The 20,843-nt window shown below is 43.9% G+C and overlaps 4 protein-coding genes across 4 annotated transcripts; 2 read left to right on the forward strand and 2 right to left on the reverse strand.

Annotated features, from left to right (window-relative positions):
- Positions 1-962: 962 nt before the first annotated feature.
- LOC100822937 lies at positions 963-2,260 on the reverse strand. The gene is made up of 3 exons (XM_010234672.3): positions 2,044-2,260; positions 1,684-1,901; positions 963-1,573 (listed from the first exon to the last, which is right to left on the reverse strand). Exons 1-3 carry the CDS (start codon positions 2,198-2,200, stop codon positions 980-982), a joined length of 969 nt encoding a protein of 322 aa, XP_010232974.1. The 5' UTR covers positions 2,201-2,260; the 3' UTR covers positions 963-979.
- A 9,755-nt stretch (positions 2,261-12,015) lies between these two features.
- Positions 12,016-16,180, forward strand: LOC100827273 (short-chain dehydrogenase TIC 32, chloroplastic). The gene is made up of 9 exons (XM_003568719.4): positions 12,016-12,181; positions 12,370-12,504; positions 14,092-14,323; positions 14,487-14,566; positions 14,676-14,829; positions 14,904-14,982; positions 15,347-15,431; positions 15,534-15,580; positions 15,769-16,180. The coding sequence occupies exons 2-9, from the start codon at positions 12,387-12,389 to the stop codon at positions 15,934-15,936; spliced, it is 963 nt and encodes a 320-aa protein (XP_003568767.1). The 5' UTR covers positions 12,016-12,181; positions 12,370-12,386; the 3' UTR covers positions 15,937-16,180.
- LOC100823244 lies at positions 16,112-16,903 on the reverse strand. Its single transcript, XM_003565299.2, has one exon. The coding sequence runs from the start codon at positions 16,705-16,707 to the stop codon at positions 16,312-16,314; it is 396 nt and encodes a 131-aa protein (XP_003565347.1). The 5' UTR covers positions 16,708-16,903; the 3' UTR covers positions 16,112-16,311.
- A 119-nt stretch (positions 16,904-17,022) lies between these two features.
- LOC106865383 (putative pentatricopeptide repeat-containing protein At3g15200) lies at positions 17,023-19,308 on the forward strand. The gene is made up of 2 exons (XM_014899825.2): positions 17,023-17,245; positions 17,486-19,308. The coding sequence occupies exons 1-2, from the start codon at positions 17,182-17,184 to the stop codon at positions 19,033-19,035; spliced, it is 1,614 nt and encodes a 537-aa protein (XP_014755311.1). The 5' UTR covers positions 17,023-17,181; the 3' UTR covers positions 19,036-19,308.
- The last annotated feature ends 1,535 nt before the right edge of the window (positions 19,309-20,843 follow it).

Raw genomic sequence — 20,843 nt, forward strand, 5'->3', positions numbered from 1 at the left:
AGTACTACCTCGTTTCATAATTCATGTCGAAATATTACATGTATCTAGACGTTTTTCAGGGATAAATATATTCATTTTTAGGCAAATTTAAGACAAGAATTATGAAACGGGGGGATACAATGGTATTAGGCCACTCCCAATGCTCGAAGATGTACGGTATCTTAAGCATGCCACCTAAACAAAAATTTGATGTGGCATCCTATTTAACGAAGAAAGAGAGATGTATTGTATCTTAATCTAGATACAATTCTTGGCGTTAAACCCAAGAAAATTCATAATTGTTCTCTCAAAAGACATAATAGATGAGTGCATGTTTAGATACAACTCTAAGATACAAAGCATTGTAAGAGTTATATCTAAATGTGTATTTGATGCATAAGATACAATATAATATACGATGCAGCTTTTTAAGAATAGATACATCTCTATTTGAACAAATTTGAGTCAAGAATTTAGGATGGAGGGAGTAAAATAGCTGAAGATATTGGCTCCTCATAGTACACGCACCTTTGGTTGTTCTTATACGATCGATCAGCTTGAATCGGTTTATGTTCATATGTATATTACATACTCTGTACTAGCTAGTACATCCATGTACAGGTCCAAGGAATCCATTTTGGTTGGAGGGGAAATTTGGGCTGCCTGCAGTGGGCCGCGCGGCGTCTAAACGGGCCGTGTGCTTCATCCTTAATTGGATCGATTCTTCCGACGAGCTTGTCTATCACTTCGGCCAATGAGTTGTTAGACGAAAGACGATTACAGATTGTTTTTGTGCTCAATCCATGGCCGTGCTGCAATAATTCCTGATATCTCTACTTTTACATATGCACGAGCTAGTATTCGCAACACCAACTGTCCTAGGTAATTACATTAGACGCGTACAGAATCTAGCCCCAAATCAACTTTTTCTCCTTGAATCGTGTCCAACAAGCAGGCAATATCAAAATTTCAAACGCATCAGCCTCGCTAGATAATTAACTTAGAAGAGGGACCATGCAACGTTGACTTGCAGCTTACAAGAGCCAACTAAATCGAGCACACCACAACTTCTGCCGGCATTCTTTGGCCTGAAGACTATATCATCTCTTCTAGCAACGTCTCCGTCCTTTCCAAGCCGTCGCGCCACGACGGAGACTTTCAGCTCCCCATCACGGGGTTCGACGGAGACGACACGTCGTGAAAGCTCGACCATGCCATCATCAGCAACAACAGGCAATCTGTTGCCTTCGAAAGCAAGCAGTACAAGTTCCGCATCATCAATACTGGTAATGCTGGCGGCGAGAACACCTTGGAAACCTTCCGGCCATGACGACCCACCAACGAGTCGCGCGCTGATTGTCGCCTCGACGGAGCGGGCGACTTGACGGAATGTTAGCTCTAGTCTGCTACGCTTGCTAGTGTAATCATCTGTGTCATAGGAACAATACCCGCGGCCTAACGGCAAGGCTAGAAAACTCAGGTCCCTGTCCTCAGATTCAGACGCGCCCTTAGCTTTGAGCACGATCTCGATGTTGCCAAGATCGGCGCAGGTCACAACGGCACGGCTAGGACCTGTGAGTTCTAGATACGGATGCTGCATGCAAACAGTTAATCAAGTAAATAACAATCGATACCAATGTATCATCAAGCACATGTACGGAGCCGGTCAACGATGAATAGATAACACAAACATCGATTTATTACCTCCTCGGTGATGGTCTGGCAATTGCTCCTTGCACGGGCGAAGACAAAATTACGCGTGCGGTTGTCCAAGGCATCGCGCGCGACGACCATACCAAACACGTCTAGCGGCCACCGTAGACCTCCTCTGATCGACGCGATCTTGATAGAGTAGAACTGCAGAGCGTCTCTTCCAAAGCTGCTCCGATGGTCGTCCGTGTAAAACATGGGATCGATAGACGCTGTGTCGGCATGTACAGATTTAATTAGTTGTATATATATTCTAAATTCATTACTGGAGGATATATATATATATAGAAAGTAAATCTGTAAGAAGATGCAATTAGCTAGGAGGGGGGGGGGGGGGGCGAATATTGTACTTACTGATGTCCTGGGTGCCCATTTGATCAGAAGCGTGATATTGGCCGGCGTAGATGGCATGTCGGTCAGACCTGTGTTTGTTTGGGTGCCAGTAATTCTCCTCCCAGATCAGCTTTGTCTGCTTTCTCGCTGCCGCTGCCGCCGCCGCATCATCAGCCATGTCGTCGATGGATCGATTTCTTCTTCTTCTTCTTTTTGAGAGAGAGAGAGCAAGGATTGATCTCTTCTGAGTTGTTGTGTTAGGTTTGGGGTTGATAGGACTTGTACATGTTCATCGTTGGATTGGATTATTTGTGGACTTGTACATGTCCGCCTAATACACGACGGATTTTTTATTTTTTTTGAGGGGAGCCTAATACACGACGGATGGATGGATTGGATTAGGCGGCTCAAGAACTGTCACGAACGGGCTGAATTAGGCCCATCAGATCAGCTACCAGGGCCCATCGTCCTCTGGATGTGCCGATTTGGAGATCTCATGTCCAATAAACCGTGGCCTCTTTTGTTCCCGGTTGACATCGCACCCGTTTCTTAGGGCAAACGACCCTGTTCCGTTTATCATCGGGGGGAAAAGGAGAGATAAAACATACGTTACCTGCTGTTTAAATTTGTTTTGGTTGTTTTTGTTGTACGATCAGCTTGAATCTGTTTATTTACGTACTTAGTAGATAATTACATATAGTACTAGCTAGTACAAGTCTAAGTCCAAGGAAATATGCAGCAGCGGATCGGATACAATAATTGTACAAGGGCTCTACTGTACATCAGTACATGGCAATAATGGATTCTTGGGTGGTTAATTAATTGTTACCTGCAGTAAGTCTGTTTTCTACTAATACCGATCCATCACCTGCCTTGTGTATTAATTCAGTCTGCATATGATCGAATTCGGATCGATCAGGGCTCGTATGCCGAGATATAATTCGTTCCAATCCAACAAAGACAAATCAGGGAGTAATACTCTGTTTTTGTAAAGAAAATCAGGAATACTCATGAGGCCAACATATATATGCCACTGGCTAGTTACCCCAAAAATAACAACATGCTTGGTCCAGAAAAAGCTCTAACAAATTCTTGGCAAGCACGGGATGGTCCAAGCGGAAGTTACAGAGACCAATTCTGCCGGCGAGGTCGGCCGGCGCCGCCGTAATACCCGTGCAGGTACCGGTGTCAGGATCATAAATCTGAAGCACCAATGATCGTCCTCCATCAAAAGAGCATTGTAACAGCAGCTTTCCATCACCACCCCGTAGCAACGGCATGTAACGGCAAGCAGACGGCGCCATTGGGATCGTGTACGCCTTGCTCCATTTCCTCCTGCCCAAATTCTCCAGGATCCATCTGTTGGTGACAGGATCGACGGTTCGTTTCATGTAGGTGTCTTGGCACACCGACTGAACCACGCACAGGGCGCCGTTGAGCTCCGTCATGCGGAGCCCTGCGGTTGCCTCCCACATGTTCCTGCCGCCAAAAGACTTCTGCGGCCCTTCCAGCAGCTCAGCCTCCCATTGTTCGCTCTCCAGGTCGAAGCAGAGGAAACCGCTCATGTGTCGCAACGGGAAGTAGATGACGCCGTCGACGGCGACGGGAGAGCCTTGGTCGTAGTTGATGTTGATATCATCGGAGCGGCGGCGGTGCCGGAGTGGGCGCGGCTGCGCTTGACGCCATCCTCTGCCGTCTCCCAAAGTGAGGACCTCGCAAGTGTTGTCGGCGGCGAGACGGACCAGCTTGTATTGGCTAGACGGGGCGGCGCGGCCGAAGCCGAAGGTGGCGTAGTAGCGCGTGGCGACGAAAGGGAACTCGTCGTGCTCCACGACGTCCACCTGTGGGCAGGTCAGGAGAACTTCCCCGGTGGCCGGATCGACGACGTTGACGCCGTCGCAAGAAGCGCCGTTGACGCAGATGAGGTCGTCGACGCTCGTGTTGCACATCATCCCGAATCCGCCGGCGCCCCTGATGAGTCTGACGATGTTGCCGTCCATGTCCATGAGCCGCAGGTCGCGGCCTCCGACGGGTTCTTCTTCGTGGAAGGAGCCGGCGTCGACGAGGAGCGGGCCTTGTGGGCCGCGGCGAAGACCGGGCTGCGGATGAGGTCGCGCCACCGCTTGGACACGCACCGGAACCGGCAGACGGACTTGACCGGCGTCCTGGAGAGGATGTCGAAGACGGCGTGGTATGGTAATGACGACGAGACCGTGCTCACGTCGCCGCCGCTGTCCATGTTTCAGTTTGCTGTTAGCTGCTGGCCTCGGACGATTCGATCGCCTTTGTTGGGTCTCTTGATTGGTTGTTATATATAGGCAAATCAAATTAAAGTCTCCGTCTCGGCCGGACGACGATGACAGGGGTTAGAAACTTAGAATCAATATCCTAAATCGGGACCGGACTCCATGACTGCTAATTACCCGGAATCAACCAAGCGAGTCGTTGATTGTATCAATTCGATTAGGACTACCCCGGCTACGATATATATATCTCGATCTTCTCTTGTGCTGCTATTGATACACCGAAGAGATCGTTGGATCGACCAGGACATCAGTAAGGATATTTTACACCTTCCTAATTAATTGCATTTCCTTTAATTTATTTACTCAACCCAAGTAGTAATAATCAGAGTATGCAACTAACTACGCTGATGCAGCGTCCGTCCTCCCATGCGTTTCACGGACGACTGTGACCGCTCCTTCTATCGCACGAGTGCGCTGCAAATCTTTTCTATCAAAATCGCATCGATAAGAGGAGGTCTGCAGTGGCCGCTAGACGTGTTTGGCGCCGTCGTAGCGCGCACGCAGGCATAATATTTTCTTCGCCCGTCCGAGGAGCAATTGCCAGACCATCACAGAGGAGGTAATTTGTGTTTTTGTGTTATCTGATCATCTCTATCCATCGTCGGATGGAACAATAGTGTTACTATGTTTACTTAATTATAATTCTTCGATTGCGGCATCCCTATCTAGAACTCACGGGTCCTGCCCGTCTTGTTATGACCTGCATTGATCCTGGGAACATCGAGGTCGTGCTCAAAGTAATTAACTCGACTGATCTAGCAAGGTGGGCTACATACCGCGTACGTACCGTCGAATCGATGCAGATGGATATGTTGACTGGTAGAGATTTTTTTTTCTTTTGAGAGTACGGTGACTTTCTTTTTTAGGGAATTGAGAATATGGTCACTTGTACATGTATCAGCTACTGATTCGGCCGGCAGGCAGCAACTCTTCTTATGGGCCAGCCAGGAAGGCCTGGTATCCCTCCTCGCCATTACACGGTCCAGTCCATAGGCCAGAGGCCCAAATCACACAAGCGCACAACATAGACTTCCACAAAGGCCTAGCTACTAGTACACATATATATCGGGGTGGGCCTGATTTCGTGGCCCAGGACGGCCGCCCTGCCCCTCTGGGACGGGCCTGATTTCGTAGGTAAACTCCTCAGAGCATCTCTTCCGCTAAAACTTTCCCTCAAGAAAAAAATTCTCTTCCGCTAAAACCCCTACAAATAAAATCTTCCGCTAAAACAAAAATTTTGACAGAAATTTTACATATTAGACAAATTGTTGGTAAAAGCCACGGTCAAAGAAAATGAAATACAACTTAATTATATTTTGGAACGGAATGAGTATACATTTTTTTATGAATGACGAACACATAATACATCATTTATCTTTGGTATGCATTTATATAATTCATATAGCACAACAATTTACTTTATTAGATTCATTAAAAGAACGTTTAGTCAAGATTGTGATGTACTGTCAAGAAGCTTGTCTTAACCAATAACCAATCAAATTGTGCCCATAAAAAATAAAGAAAAAGGAATAGCTTTTCTTAAACAAATTTTGTTTTGCTAGCCATGTTGTACTTAAGAAAACTAATGACAAATGTAGTAGGGTTTTTGTACAAATTGCGTAGAACTCAACAAAAATACAATAGACTCCGTAAAAAGATGTAGTAGAATCACCTCAAAATTGCATTAAACAGATAAAAATATAGTAGACCAAAACTAACATAGAATGTAATACACGGTAGATCAAAACATATTTAAATGAGTCTCTATGTCGTTGAAACAAACACAACAGTGATAATTAATACACCGTTTCAGAGTACTCCCTCCGTCCGCTTTTATGAGGCGTGATTCATTTTGCTAATGGTTCACAAATATCAGGCGCATAGTAAAGCCATCCAATTAAAAAAACATGCATGCAAAAGTGGTCCAATCAATAAAAAAATAGGAGCTTTCCTTGATACTAGTGAAAACACTATTCATGCCTGGTATAGCCGGACGAAGGGAGTAGTAACTTTTAATTTGAACTTTGAAAAACAGTGTCAAAGTACTGCCGGAGGATGTTCAGAAAGTTAGCGTAGGAGGACATTTGCGATTTTATAAACTGAAATCGAGTCTCAGATGGAGATGGAAAAGGATGGAAACTGAAATTGAGTTTCGATAAACTGAAATTGAGTTACAAGAGAGATCGAAGTGATATACATGTGGATCGAGTGCTTTATGCAGTCTCTGCAGCCTTCTACTAGGCCTGATTGCTTATCATCGATCATGGGGGCAGCTTTAAAAGTTTCAGAAACATTGAATCAGCTAGCTCCTCGATCTTCCCCCATGCTCCATGCAGCTTTTACGTGCCACTAGAGTTAGTGCTACCATAAATGCTTTTATGGGCCATGTATGCCACCTCTCTATCGGTGTCCTTTTAGGATGTACTGGACTGATCAATCACATGCAAGCCTGACCTAATTATTCAGACACAAACTAAATGCATTATACTCCTATACTGCAAGGAATTAATTAAGATTGGATAGATCTAACCCGATTTTGCAGCCATTTAGTATAGCGCCGGCCTGCTGATCCGGTCAATAGCTTGCTGCTTAATTAGCATGCATGGATAACTAAATAAGACCGTCATGCATGACAGCCAATTAAAGTCTCCCCATCAAGAACGGAAAGATTGAATTAATTGGGTAATTGATAGATCCGTCTTTTCTAGAAAATTATTCATCAATCGATCTAGAATGGCAATACATTTATGCATGGTCAACAATATATATGTATCCATGGACGCCAGGCTAGCTATATATATCCAATGGACGCATCATGGATGCCCATAGCGTCCATGCTCATCATGAATATCATCAATCAAAATCTTCTGGGAAAGATATACATGCCCATAATGTATACTAAATTTATTCTAAGTCAAAAATAAATAAATTTTGATCAAGGTTAGGGAAAATGTACTGGATATTTGGTAGACTGTTCTGTATACAATTACAAACTTGGTCAAACTGCATTTTATAATTCCGAAGTGAGCGAGTACGGCTTGAAGCAGCAACATGTATGCTGAGGAGATCTAGCTCTAGCTACTGGTAGCAGTTATGTTTTGTCTGAATTAGTGCGTGGTAGGGCTAGCGTAGCTGCTGCTGCACATGAAAGCGTGAGGACATTCAGGAGGAGTCTGCGGGCGTGCACATGGAATGGAATTCAATAATAGCAAAAAAAAATAAAAAAAATGGAATGGATGAAGACGACACGTCGATGTTAAATGCTTTGGCCTACTTCAAGGAAGAAATCATCGCATTTGGAAAGCTCCCAGGTTGGGTTTGGTTGTTGCATTTTATTTTTTGTTTTTTGTTTGGCAGAGCGAGATCGAAGACGACAAATTAATGAAATAATCGATCCATCTACTAAGCCGGCCAGCTAATTGTAAGCTCCTCTGTTGCTGAACTGAGAACAGAACAAGGCCACGTCCCCACAAGGCAGCGTACGTAGCGAGTGAGGCCACACATCCTGTAAACGGAACGGATTGAGAGGGTGATTTGACATTAACTGTCACGGAGTTAACAATAGTTAAGACGCCGACGGTGGATGTTGGTGGATTTGTTGCTAGATGCATGATCAGTCGGACAACAAATTAATTAAGATCTGTTTAATTACTCAGAAAACAATGGGTGATAGATGGAGCAAATTGGTGAAAGATTACGAATTAAGGAGAAACATAGGATATGAACCAAACATGCACGCATGCATGCATGGCCTTGGCTAGCTCCGCATCACCTGGACAGAGTGCTCATTTGCTACTCCCTCCTATCCATATATCACTTGTCTCAAATTTTCCAAAATATGAATGTATGTATATTTAAAAAGTGTCTAGATATATGTAATATTTTGACAAGTAATATGGATCGGAGGAATACGTAATTCTTTACTTCTTATAAAGACCTGAGTGAGTGGTCTTCCGTTCACTTCACTAAAACACTATTCCTTATATTGTTAGAAAATGGATGTAATTGCGACCATTCAACATAGGTATCACTATTTTTTTTAACTATAATCGACTGGGTTGATGTATTTATTTTGAGATACGAAGCAGTTGTTATTCAGCACAAATTTTGAGAACATAAGAGCAAGCGCGCATTTATTTTGCAAAAGAAATAAAAAAAATGAAGCAACGTACGTGCATTTAGCTAATTTAGGATAGTAAAACTGGGCTCCCTAGAAGGCCTCTCAAGCCATCAGGAATTTTGGCCGTCAGATCACAAATCAGGTCGTTCTTGACCGTCCGATGTATCTGTCCGTCAAAATGGACAAACTGTCCCGTGGATGCTGCTCCGGTAAAAAAACGAAGGCTCCTCCTTGTTTCGGGTTCGTGGGTCCATGGCAGACCCGTAAGCCCGTATCCCTATTCCCCTCCTCTCCCTCCTCGGCTCCCCTCCATTGAGCTCGAGAGAAGAGATATTCGTTCGCCTCCCCTTCCGGGGGGTTCCACCGTCTCTCCCTGGCAGCATCTCACGAGGAGTATACTATAGATCATGAAAGTGTAGAGCGGAGCATAGATGTTTGCATTTTACCACCGGTGCATTTAAAATCCAGTCACACCAGTTTTTTTGTTAGTAAATGCATGGTTAATTAGAGTTTGATTCTCAACTTCATTGCCCCTGTTCATCCTTATTAAGCTCTCATTTTCACTGACCATTACTCCCATAGCCAGTCTAGCCTATGATCCCCAAACTCCCAATGCCTATAGCTATAGGCTATCGATCACCATGCTCCTTTCTTTCTTTTCTTTTTTCCCTTTTCTTTTCTTATGTAGATATACTATCACATTTACTACTCTAATTCCGCAAACTCAACAAATTAAAAATGTTAGTCGCATGCTTTCACACTCATCACATTCAATCCCTAATGTGGGTGGTGAAGAGCGAGGCGGAGACGCCGTGGACGCGCCACGATCGACCATGCACTAAGTCGAAGATGGTGTCAACACGTCAGGATCGACCGCTAAGGCGGAGATGCGGTCAACACGCCTCGACAACTAAGGTGGAGTTGTCATCGATGAATGTTGGGGGAAATAGCCGCGGAGAAACCGAGGAAGGAATCCTTACGAGAACGTTTGGGGTTTAGGGTTGGACTGACTAGGGTGAAATTGTTTCAAGAAAGGGAAGAGTTGTCATTCGATTGCACATAGTTTGTTTGATCGATTGATTATAATTACGATTAGAGTTTATCATGGCTAGACTTAGAAGGTGTCCTGGACGCCAAACGAGACTAACCCTAGTAGTCTTGAAACACTTTCGACAACGTTGGGCTTCGACGCGGTCGGGGACCAACAAACTACTAATAAGTTGGAGTTATCTGGTCAAGAACTGTTTCTTTTCTGACGGAAATCAACAGGAACACTGCTTATAATTGCATCAAGAACTGTTATTTAAAAATCAGATTTATAAGAGATAGCCACACCCAAAATATATAATTAACTAGCAAAAGAACCCGTGCGATGCTACGGAACAACGGAGAGTGTATCAAGCACGAGCCGGTGGAGGCGAAGTCTGGCCACTGATTTTTCGATTGGATTGATTTCCATACTGAGATTGATACCGAGATTTTTTGTTTGGGTTCGGATTGATTTCCATACTGAGATGGATACGAAGAATTTTGGATTTCATGCTAAGGAGATTGATTTATTTTAGGACTGTTCGTATTATGTTGTGACAAATTTGGACCGTACGATAACTTTCGGTAAATCTAAACCGTAAAATTTCTGCTACTGAAATCGTGAATAAGGCGGGAGGGAAAGAAAATAAGGGGCAGTGGCATATTGATTGTAATTTTAACGAAATTGACCGACCAATACCGACCAACGGCGCCCACCATCACCACCGATTCCAATTTAATATATTGTAATAGTAATAGATGATTAAGGGCAGATGTAATTTAGAATCCCCTCACGGCCTTTTTGTTAGAGTTTGACTCTCAACTTCCATGCCACTGTTCATCTTAAATGACTCTCATTTTCAATTACCATTAGTTCCTTTCCATAGCCTATAGCATATGATCCCCAAACTCCCATGAGTACGTGTCTTAATCGGGTTTCCACTGTCAGAAAAAAACTCCCGATTATTAAGACGGCACACAAAAAAACTGTTGTCGACACAGTAGAACTGATTTTTGTTCTCTCCTGTGAACGGATCGAGCTAGCTAGAGGGGGGAATTAGTTTAAGGGGCCGCCGGCCGGTGGATGGTACCAAAGCTTAATGCGGTGGTTTTTGCTGGTTAGATGATCATTCAAACAAAATTAAGATCGATCCAAGCACGCAGAAAACGATCGATCGGTCGATGATAGATGGACCAAATCGGATAAATTAATGCTCCCTCCGTCCAACAAAAGATGTCTCAATTTTGACTAAATTTGAATGCATCTATACACTAAATCACATCTAGATACATTAAAAAATGACAAACTTGAGACATCCTTTGTTGGACGGAGGAAATATTACGAATTAAGGAGAAACATTGCATCCATGGGCCTGACTAGCTCCACCTCACCTCGACGGAAAGAGTAGTGGAGCATAAGTGTTTGCATTTTACCCTTGTTCTTATTCATGTTTTGCATTGGTAGTATAAGTTTTCTTTGATTTCCTTGCATGTTTGGTCGAGGGAAATCGTCTGCTTTTTAGTTAGAGATCAATCGACATGCTTGGTCGTTGGATCTTAATCTAACGACAACATGTGGGAGAGAAAGGATTGGAGATGGAGTTAGATCGTAATCAATGGTACCGCTGCATCAACTGAGATTTAAGACTTTTATTTAAAAATCAGATTTCTAAGACATAGCCACACCCAAAATTAATAGATAATTAATGATTACGGACGGATGTAATTTAGAATCCATCCGCACCACCTTTTTGTTAGAGTTTGACTCTGAACTTCCATGCCACCGTTCATCCTAAATGAACTCTCATTTTCAATGTCCATTAGTTCCTTTCCATAGTCTATAGCCTAATTCCCGCAAATCAAACAAATTAAAAATGTTAGTCGCATGCTTTCATGCTCATCACATTCAATCCATTACAATGTTGGTGGTTTACATCGAAGCGGAGATGCCATTGACACGCCACAATCAACCTTTAAGGCTGAGATGCCGTCCATCGAGACGCCACGATCTACCACTAAGGCGGAGAGAGGCCGTCGACACGCCATGATTGACCACTAAGGCAAAGATGCCGTCGACACGCCACGACCGACCACTAAGGCGGAGTTGTCATTGTCGAATGTTGGGAGCGACAGCCGCGGGGAACCGAGGAAAGAACCCTTACCGGAACGCTCGGGGGTTAGGGTTGGACCGACTAGTGTGAAACTATTTCAAGAAAGGGAAGAGTTGTCGTTCGACTGCATAAAGTTTGTTTGATCGACCGTTATGATTTATGATTAGAGTTTATCATGACAAGTGACTAATCCTAGTCTTGAAACAGTTTTGAGAATGTTGGGCGTACACGCCGTCGGGGACCAACAAACTAAATTAAGGTGGAGTTATCTGCTCAAGAAATGTTTCTTTTCTCATGGAAATCAACAGGAGCACTGCTTATCTGTCAAAAAAAAGGAACACTGCTTATAATTGCATCAATAACTGTTTCTGATTTTTTTTTGTCCCGTCGTCTCGACAGAAAAAGATGAGAATTTTTTAACGAGGGGGAATTGTTAACCTCTGTTCTTCCGTCTCTACCACCGAACCAAACTGCTACCCGCGCCTCTCTCACCCAACCACAATCCATAAATAACCTCCACCCCCTCCCCACCTCGCGCCCGTGCACGCCTGCCGCCTTCCTTCTTTTCCACCAAGATTAATCAATCCGTCCAGGTGAGATTCGATTGATGCCCCCCAAGATTCGCCTTCTTCTTCTTCTTCTTCTTGGTCTCATCGACTTCTTCTTCTTCTTCCTCTAGTTTAATCGGCACTTCTTGTTCTTCTTGGGCACTGACATTTTCTTTTCTTTTCTTTTCTTTCCCTTGGGCACCCGGTCTTGTTAACCTGTCTGTCGTCTTCAGTTGCATTGGGAAGTCAGATGGGAATCTTGTCGCTCATAACCGGCAAGCTGGGCGCCAGCGGGTTCGGCTCCGGGTCCACGGCGGAGCAGGTCACCGACGGCGTCGACGCCACCCGCCTCACCGTCATCGTCACAGGTAACCAACAGCGCCGCCCGGATTCACCCGCTCCCCCCACCCAGTAGTGATGCATTCAGCCTGATTAGTATGACCCCATTAGTATACCTACCGGTTAGATTCTTGTTCATCCATGGATGCCCTTAGCGTTCTTTTGTTCCATGTTTCCCCCTTCTTCGCTGCCTGTGATGGGGACGTGAGCTTTCAGCTCAGAGCTGGGCCGGGATGTTTCTGGGTGTTTTGTCATGTGGTGATCTCTTTCCTGTTTGGGCACACCCGGACCCTGAATTGACTGTTTGGTTTTGTGTTGTTGTCAGTTGTCACCAGCACAGCAGCATATTTGGTTCTTTCTACCTATCATGTTTACGTTGATTTCTTCTATAAATGACAACCTGATGGCTGTAAGGTTCAGTAACCAAAAGGCCTCCACTGATTCAACTTCAACAAGTTGATTGTTAGATCTGTATCACTGTGTGCAACTTATCCTTCTTTATTTATGCGTGTGTAGTCGTGTAGACAGTTGGGGAGATGGGTTTACAACTGGATTTATTGACGATGTCGTAATATCCTTTCTTCTTGTGTATAGTACTAAATTAACTGCTAAACATCTGTTGTTCCAACTGGTTTTACTACAAAAGTACTTAGTCCTTTGTTCAGATGTATGTTCTGTTCTGTTCTGAGCCGTAACTAAAATCACCTTGTTATGATGATCTGTCCTGCTCAACGTTCTTGGTTAGATTCCTCCAAACTATCATGACCACATATGGTGGGATATGGTTTTTCTTTTTTACTTCTTGATGATCTGGGGTGGGGAAGTTGGATATTGCTTCCTTTTTTATGTGGGGAATGAGAGTATGAAGCTTCAATTTTCGGGGTCTTGTCTTTTGGGGACTCTTGTGTGGCCATGAACCTATTCTGAATTGTTTGGTGTTATCTGTTAGTTACCCTCTTTACAAGAACCAATCAAATGTCCATAGCTGCTTTTGTTGAGATGAATATTTTGTTCAACTGCAAGTATATAATCATACAAATATTTGTTCTTCTATCCTTTCATTGCACTATACTATTTTAAAGATTTGGTGTTTACTAGTAAAGTTGAAATTCGTACAAATCTGTAAAAATATGTCCCCTTTTCTGGTTAGTTGTTAGACTAATTTAGCATTTATTGAGAACTAAGTCTCGTTACATGTTGATGCTTGATGGGTGCCTTTCCCTGAAATCTATGTAGAACAGCTTTTCCTAGAAGTTTATTGTAACAATTGTAAGTTCAGGATCAATGACTTATTAAATCTATTGAAACATACAACTATGCAAGAGCTTCCATTAGTGTGTGTTGGAATAATTAGCGGACACTTTTGGATTTTGGCAAATATTGCTTATTCATAAAGGATGGGTGTGGTGTGGGTTATCCTCATACGTAATACTTGTGATAATTTGTTAATTGGAATTTACTAATGCCGTCAGTACATTGCAACCAAACCTGTCATAAAATGAACTATAAATTTATTTGAGCCAATTGTAGGTTTATGTCACAACCAATCCTTTTCGTAACATGTTTCAAAGATGTATTCACAGTTTACTGAAAACCACAATTCTGATTTATTTCAGGGGGGTCTAGTGGCATTGGTCTAGAGACCTCGAGAGTCTTTGCCCTGAGAGGAGCCCATGTCATCATTGCCGCTAGAAATACGGAGGCTGCATCAGAGGCAAGGAAGCGCATCACAGAGGCAAATCCAACAGCTCGTGTCGATGTTCTGAAGCTTGACCTTAGCTCCCTCAAGTCTGTCAAGGCCTTCGCAGAGCAGTTCAACTCGATGAATCTTCCGCTGAACATCTTGATGTAACCCCCTTCATCCCTTATGATACTTACTTTTGTTTGATATGTACACTGCTCCCGTTACAGTTAACTTTCTTTTCGGGGTAGCTGTATATCACGTCTAGTCTGTTGCAACACTGTCTACATTTCACTGAATTAAGCTGTCCAAAATCGTTCTGTTCTGCAGAAACAATGCAGGTGTCATGTTCTGTCCTTTCCAACTGTCTGAAGATGAGGTTGAGATGCAGTTTGCCACCAATCATCTCGGTATTGTCTGTCACTGCCAGCAACAGCTTACACGCTTTACTTGAAACATGCTACATCAATGGAAGTTTTCCCGGTACTAATGTTTGTTTCACATGTCATGCTCAATCAGGTCACTTTCTACTGACCAACCTTCTCCTTGATAATATGAAAGCCACTGCTAAGTCTACTGGTATTGAGGGTCGCATTGTGAACTTATCATCAGTTGCCCACCTCCATACATATCCAAAGGGGATTCAATTTGATGAACTCAATGACAAGAAAATGTATGGATTTAAATGGTTCTTTAGAAGAAAATCTGCTATTGATTGAACTGTTACTAATGGTTTTGTATTGGCAGATACAATGATAAACTGGCCTATGGGCAATCTAAGCTTGCAAACATACTGCACGCGAAAGAGCTCTCTAGACGGCTCAAGGTATGATTTATTTATTTCTCCAAATTTTTCTTCCGTTTTCTTCATTTGTTACTCAGAAGAATAGAAAGATGCAGTGCATTTTGTCTTTTAGTGCCATGATGTTTTTTTACTATTGTGAAGTGTGGGTCATTATAAGAAAGCAACCGCCGGTAAAAACTTTGTGATTGAATAACTTTGAGTTCTGATACCCTCGATATGTATCAGATTGTCAGTATTCCTTTCATCATATGATTTGACTTTCCATCTTGTAAAACTGGCATTGATTATTACTCTTAGACCTACTTCTGGTTATGAAATTCTTGCCCCCAGACCCCAGTTAAGTATTCCATCCTGATGTGCCATAACTTGTATGCTGATGCAACAGGAGGAAGGAGCTAACATCACTGTTAATTGTGTTCATCCTGGATTGATCATGACCAATTTGATGAGGCACTCCTTTGCTCTGATGAGTATGCTCTCAAGCTCTTGTGAATTTGTTTCTCGAATATCAACTTTTACTGTTTTAGTTATCTCTGCACCTGGTTATGGAACTTGTGTGTTTTCACTTGCAGAGGCAATTCGAGTCGTCACTTACATGCTTTGGAAGAATGTACCTCAGGTTCGTCTCTATTCTTGGCTTTCACAAAATTATTACTCAAAACAATCCCTGGAAGTACAGTATATTTTAAAAACACAAAACAAATGACTGAAACTGTCACAGATGCAAGTAATGTATTTTTATCATTGTATAGTATCTTCTGAATTCAACTCTATTTAAAAGAAGATACTTTGTTTGTGGTTTTTCAGGGAGCTGCAACTACTTGCTACGTAGGGATGAGCCCTCAACTGGCGGGAGTGTCAGGTAAATACTTTGCTGACTGCAATGAGGAGAAGACGAGCAAAATGGCGAGGAGCGACGCCTTGGCGAAGCAACTCTGGGAATTCAGCGAAGAGCTCATCAGGTCTGCAAAATGAGGAGCTGAAACCAAAGCTCCGAAAAAGGCGTCCAAGCACAGCTTATGGTACAAATGATTGATTAGTATGCAGCAGCAGTAGTAGGAACCAGTAGGAACCCTCTCTCATGGTGAACCAATATGGTTGTTCACGAATAAATTTTCACGCTTGTTTCGTCGGTTGGGTGTGTCGTGGCTAAGATCAACCATCTGTGCTCTTGTTAATATATACAGTACTGTTTCTCCAATACATATATTTGCCAGCCTGTTCTCGATCAAAACTAGATGCTGAAACTAGTATTTCTTCAACTTTCAGAAACCTTTGTATTTTTGCCACTGAAAACATACATCAGAGACCGAGAAAAAGAAGATCGTACACGATGTTATCATTCATAGGCTAGACTTGTCCAGCATGGCCTTCTTGATCGTCTTCGTCGTCCTCCTCCCAGACACCAACGGCGGTGGTGAAGCCGAGGGCGCTGGCAACGACAGTGATGGCGAAGACGAGCGGGACCAGCACATCCGGGATGGCCCGGCCGAAGAGGGCCGCGGGCACGCAGACGGCGTCCCATGGCGGCCCGTCGAGCGGCAGCCCGATGCTTCCGCCGCCATCGTCCATGGGGCACGCTGCGGTGAGCGGCGCCCCCGGCGCGACGCCCCAGACAAAGGCGAGCTCCGGTGCGAATGCCGCCACGGCCACGGCCATGGTGGCCACCGCGGTCCACGTGGCCGCGTAGAGGAGCACCGGGCGGGGGGCTAGGAGGCTGGCCAGCGACGGGAAGGGGGACGCCATTGCTGGTTGGTTGGTTCGGAGAAGAGCAGAGCTGCAGAGGAGGTGTATATGCAGCGGAGAGCAGGGAGTAGAGCTAGAGGAGTTGTTGGGTTTGTGTTTTGGGTGGAAGAAGAGGATTTGGCGCGAGAGTAGTTGGACCTGCGGCACTTGGTTGAGCCTCAGCTACTCTCCCTGGACTGTTTGGGCCTTTAACTGGAGCCTATTCGTATTTACTTGTCAATTTTGTTTGGGCCTTTAATTGGAGCCGGCCCAATAAGCTCATTCCCCCTGTTCCCTGACCTCTGTAGTCTGCAGTCTGTAGCCACCGATCGAATCCCCCGTGCAAGTGCTCCTGCTCCCGCCGCCGCCGGAATCCACGACCGGCAAGGCGGCACCGACGAGGGGGACGTTTTTGTGGTCCTCTGTCCAGCAAGGGAGCCGGTTGGCCTCTTGTACGCGCGTCCGGTGTGCTCTGCGTGCCCACCCTCCGGCACGATGCCGCCGGCGCCGGCGTACGCGGTCCTCGCCGCCGCCTTCAGGACCAAAAAGCCCCTCTTTGGTACGCATCATCTCCACCCTCTTCGTCTTCGTATTTCCTTGCTGTCTGATTAGCGACACTCTCCTAGTCTCCTCTTCGAACGAGCCGCACATTACGCCCCTGTCCATTAAGCCCATCATCTCGCACTTCCATCTCAGCTTCTTCACCCGATTCGATTTCCATACGTAACACCAGGAAACTTAGTGTCGTGCTCTGAGATTTCGAAGTAGATATGCTAACTTGAACATTGCTCATGTGCAGTTCCTAGGTGGTTCGGCGGTCTTGGTTCGTGCACGTCAACTGTTTGGCGGAATGCGTCAGAGGTGCTTCCTGACGCAGCCTTGCCTCCACGCTTTTGCCCAACTGTTGTTCCAAGAGGATATGTTCTCGGAGCACCGAGGCTTTGCCATACCAGCGCTTCGGAGGATTCTCGGGATGTCTGCATTGATCAAGTTCTGAGGATTCTCAAGTCCAGCGACGGCGATACTGACCTTGGCAAAGCTCTCCATCGGTTTGCCGGTGAGATGGATGAGGATGTTGTTCTGAGAGTCCTACAGAAGCAGCGGTCGAATTGGCAGGTTGCGCTGTTGTTTTTCAATTGGGCTGCCGGGCTGCCTGCGTATGCCCATGGTCCAAGGACCTACACTGAGATGCTCGACATCCTTGGGCGAATGAAGAAGGTCAAGCTGATGACACAGCTCTTTGACGAGATCCCTGAAGAGCGGCGGGGATTGGTCGTGACGAACCGGACGTTTGCTGTCCTGTTGAACCGGTATGCAGGGGCGCACAAGGTGCAAGAAGCAATCGAGATGTTCTACAAGAGGAAGGATTATGGATTTGAGGTCGACTTAGTTGGCTTCCAGATACTTCTGATGTCGCTTTGTCGGTACAAGCATGTCGAGGAGGCAGAGGCCCTCTTTCTCCAAAAGAAAGATGAGTTCCCTCCTGTCATAAAGAGCTGGAATATTATTCTTAATGGCTGGTGTGTCAAGGGAAGCCTGCCTGATGCTAAAAGAATTTGGAACCAGATCATTGCATCTAAGCTTAAGCCGGACCTGTTCACCTATGGTACATTCATAAATTCACTGACCAAAGCAGGTAAACTTAGCACGGCGGTGAAACTGTTTACAAGCATGTGGGAGAAAGGAATAAATCCTGATGTGGCGATTTGCAACTGTATTATTGATCAATTGTGCTTCAAGAAAAAGATTCCAGAAGCACTTGATATTTTCCGTGAGATGACTGACCGTGGTTGTCAAGCAGATGTGGCTACCTACAACACTTTGATAAAATACTTCTGTAAGATTAGGCGGACAGAGAAAGTGTATGAGCTTTTGGATGATATGGAGAACAAGGGCTGCTCTCCGAACAATATGACATACTCCTACATTCTGAAGACTACTGAGAAACCCAAAGATGTTATTCATTTGCTTCAGAGAATGGAGAAATCAGGTTGTCGGTTAGACTCTGACACATATAACTTAATATTGAACCTGTATGTCAGTATGAAATATGAAAACGGAGTACAACAAGTATGGGATGAGATGGAGAGGAATGGATCAGGTCCAGATCAGCGATCATTTACCATTATGGTTCATGGACTTCACTCCCAGGGAAGGCTGGATCAGGCCTTGCAATATTACACAACAATGAAATCCAGAGGGATGACACCCGAACCAAGAACAAGGATATTGGTGAAAGCAATACATATGAAGAAAGATGGACCTGCTGTAGAAGATCAGTCTCCAAGCATGGTAGGGGAGAATCTAAAACTGGATCCACTATCAGGACTATTCCGAGTTCGTAAATAGTTCATCTGCAGATTCTGCTGCTGTAATCTTAGCTATTGGTCTGGGCACATGGGTTCTTAGGGATGAGAAAATCTAGGCTATGAGTGGCCAGGTCATCATGCCCACCTCTTGGGCTGAAAGAAATTCAGAAGAAAAGAGTCATTGACAATAATGGTGTCCAAAGTTCTTTGAATTGAGCAGGATATGTTTTGGATGTATTGGGTGATTCAACTGCAGGTACTTGTTTAGATGCTTGTATTCTGGTGTATTTGTGAAATACTTGCATCTTCTTTTGTTCCTCTGTTATATACGTACTGAAATATGAACAAATAAACCATGGCTAAAAGAACTCCAACTTAATTTTAGAGTTTGAATAGTTCTATTAATACCACTGATTTTGCATGGCGAACAATTACCAATTGAACTAATGATACAACCTAGTTGTCAGTTTAATCTACTCTTGACATTTGTCTGCTAAAATTACGCCACCTTTTGTAGTTTTGTTTCTGCTGAATTTATAGCTTGACCAATGAATGGCTACTCAGGAACTGATCATATCTATTCAGAACCACAATTGCATTTAGCAACTTTCACACTATCTGATAAGCAATTGCTTTGTTTTCCCATTGTTGCTACTGAACTACACTACGTTCTTGTTACCTGTTTTCCTTGTACTGTTTGATTCTGCAAAGTTCTTATGCGAGAGAAGTACTTGATCAAAGAGAATAATTGCCGTGTATAAAACTTTGAAGAGTTGAGTTCATGAGAACGGAATCAGGGATCATTTCGATAAACAAATGGTACTGATGAAGAGAGGATCACTGACTATATACTTTTCCTAGGTGGTTCAGGTTTCTAAAGTACTAGAGCTATTTATATATTGTGTTCTTGAAAAGTGAAAGTTTGTGTTTATTTTGTGGGTGGAAGTTAATATCATCACACCAACTTGTGGCTGTTTAGAAGGCGACTAACTTGTGATTAATTAATTCACTTTTTCTTATGAAGGAAAACAGCATGTCTGCTGATTGCTTAACTTAGGGAACCAAAAGCAATGATATAAATAGCTGTGCACTTTTTTATTCGGTAAAATATATGTTCATCATTTAGAAGCCTAAATGAGGCAAAGAAGCTCGCTAAGTTTGTATATTCAAGAAATGACTTGAGTTATTAGATCAAATGTCAACCTCCAACTGTAAAATCTTCAAAAACCAAATTCTTTTCGAGGAAGCTTCAATATACAATTTGCTTGGAAAAGGAAGCTGTGGTGGGGTTTATAAGCACTTTACATTATGAGGATACTGCTACGGCTGTGAAGGGCTTTTAATATATGACAGTCTGGATCTACTAGAAATTCTGTGAGAACTGCGCTTTATCTCTGTCTCATTCAAGATTGTCACCTGTTACATCAATGATGGTCAAGAATTCTAAACAGGTTTCATGACTACTAATTTAGGCTAGTCAGGACCTTCTTCAAAACCACTGCTAGCCACCATTAGTTCATTGTGATCTCAAGCCAGGTAACATCGATCCTTCTTGAAGAAGATATGAGCTCCCGAGTTGGAGTTTTTGGCATATAGAGAATCCTTCCTGATAACACAAGCAAAACTTTGTTGTGCTCAGTCAGCTTCAATTTAGTAAGGGGTTATGTTGGTCGTGTCACTCTGGGTAACAGAAATTCCTACTTGTCACTCATGATGGTCCCTTGTATTTTTAACATCTCTCTGTTTAAAAAGTCATTTATCATGTATATCTTTTCTGTTGGGTTTACAGATCAGCCAACAAGTGGCTACATATTTAGGAGCTCATCATATCTTGTTGAGAACCGGAGT

Source organism: Brachypodium distachyon, chromosome 2, assembly GCF_000005505.3.
Source record: "Brachypodium distachyon strain Bd21 chromosome 2, Brachypodium_distachyon_v3.0, whole genome shotgun sequence".
Classification (NCBI taxonomy): domain Eukaryota; kingdom Viridiplantae; phylum Streptophyta; class Magnoliopsida; order Poales; family Poaceae; genus Brachypodium; species Brachypodium distachyon.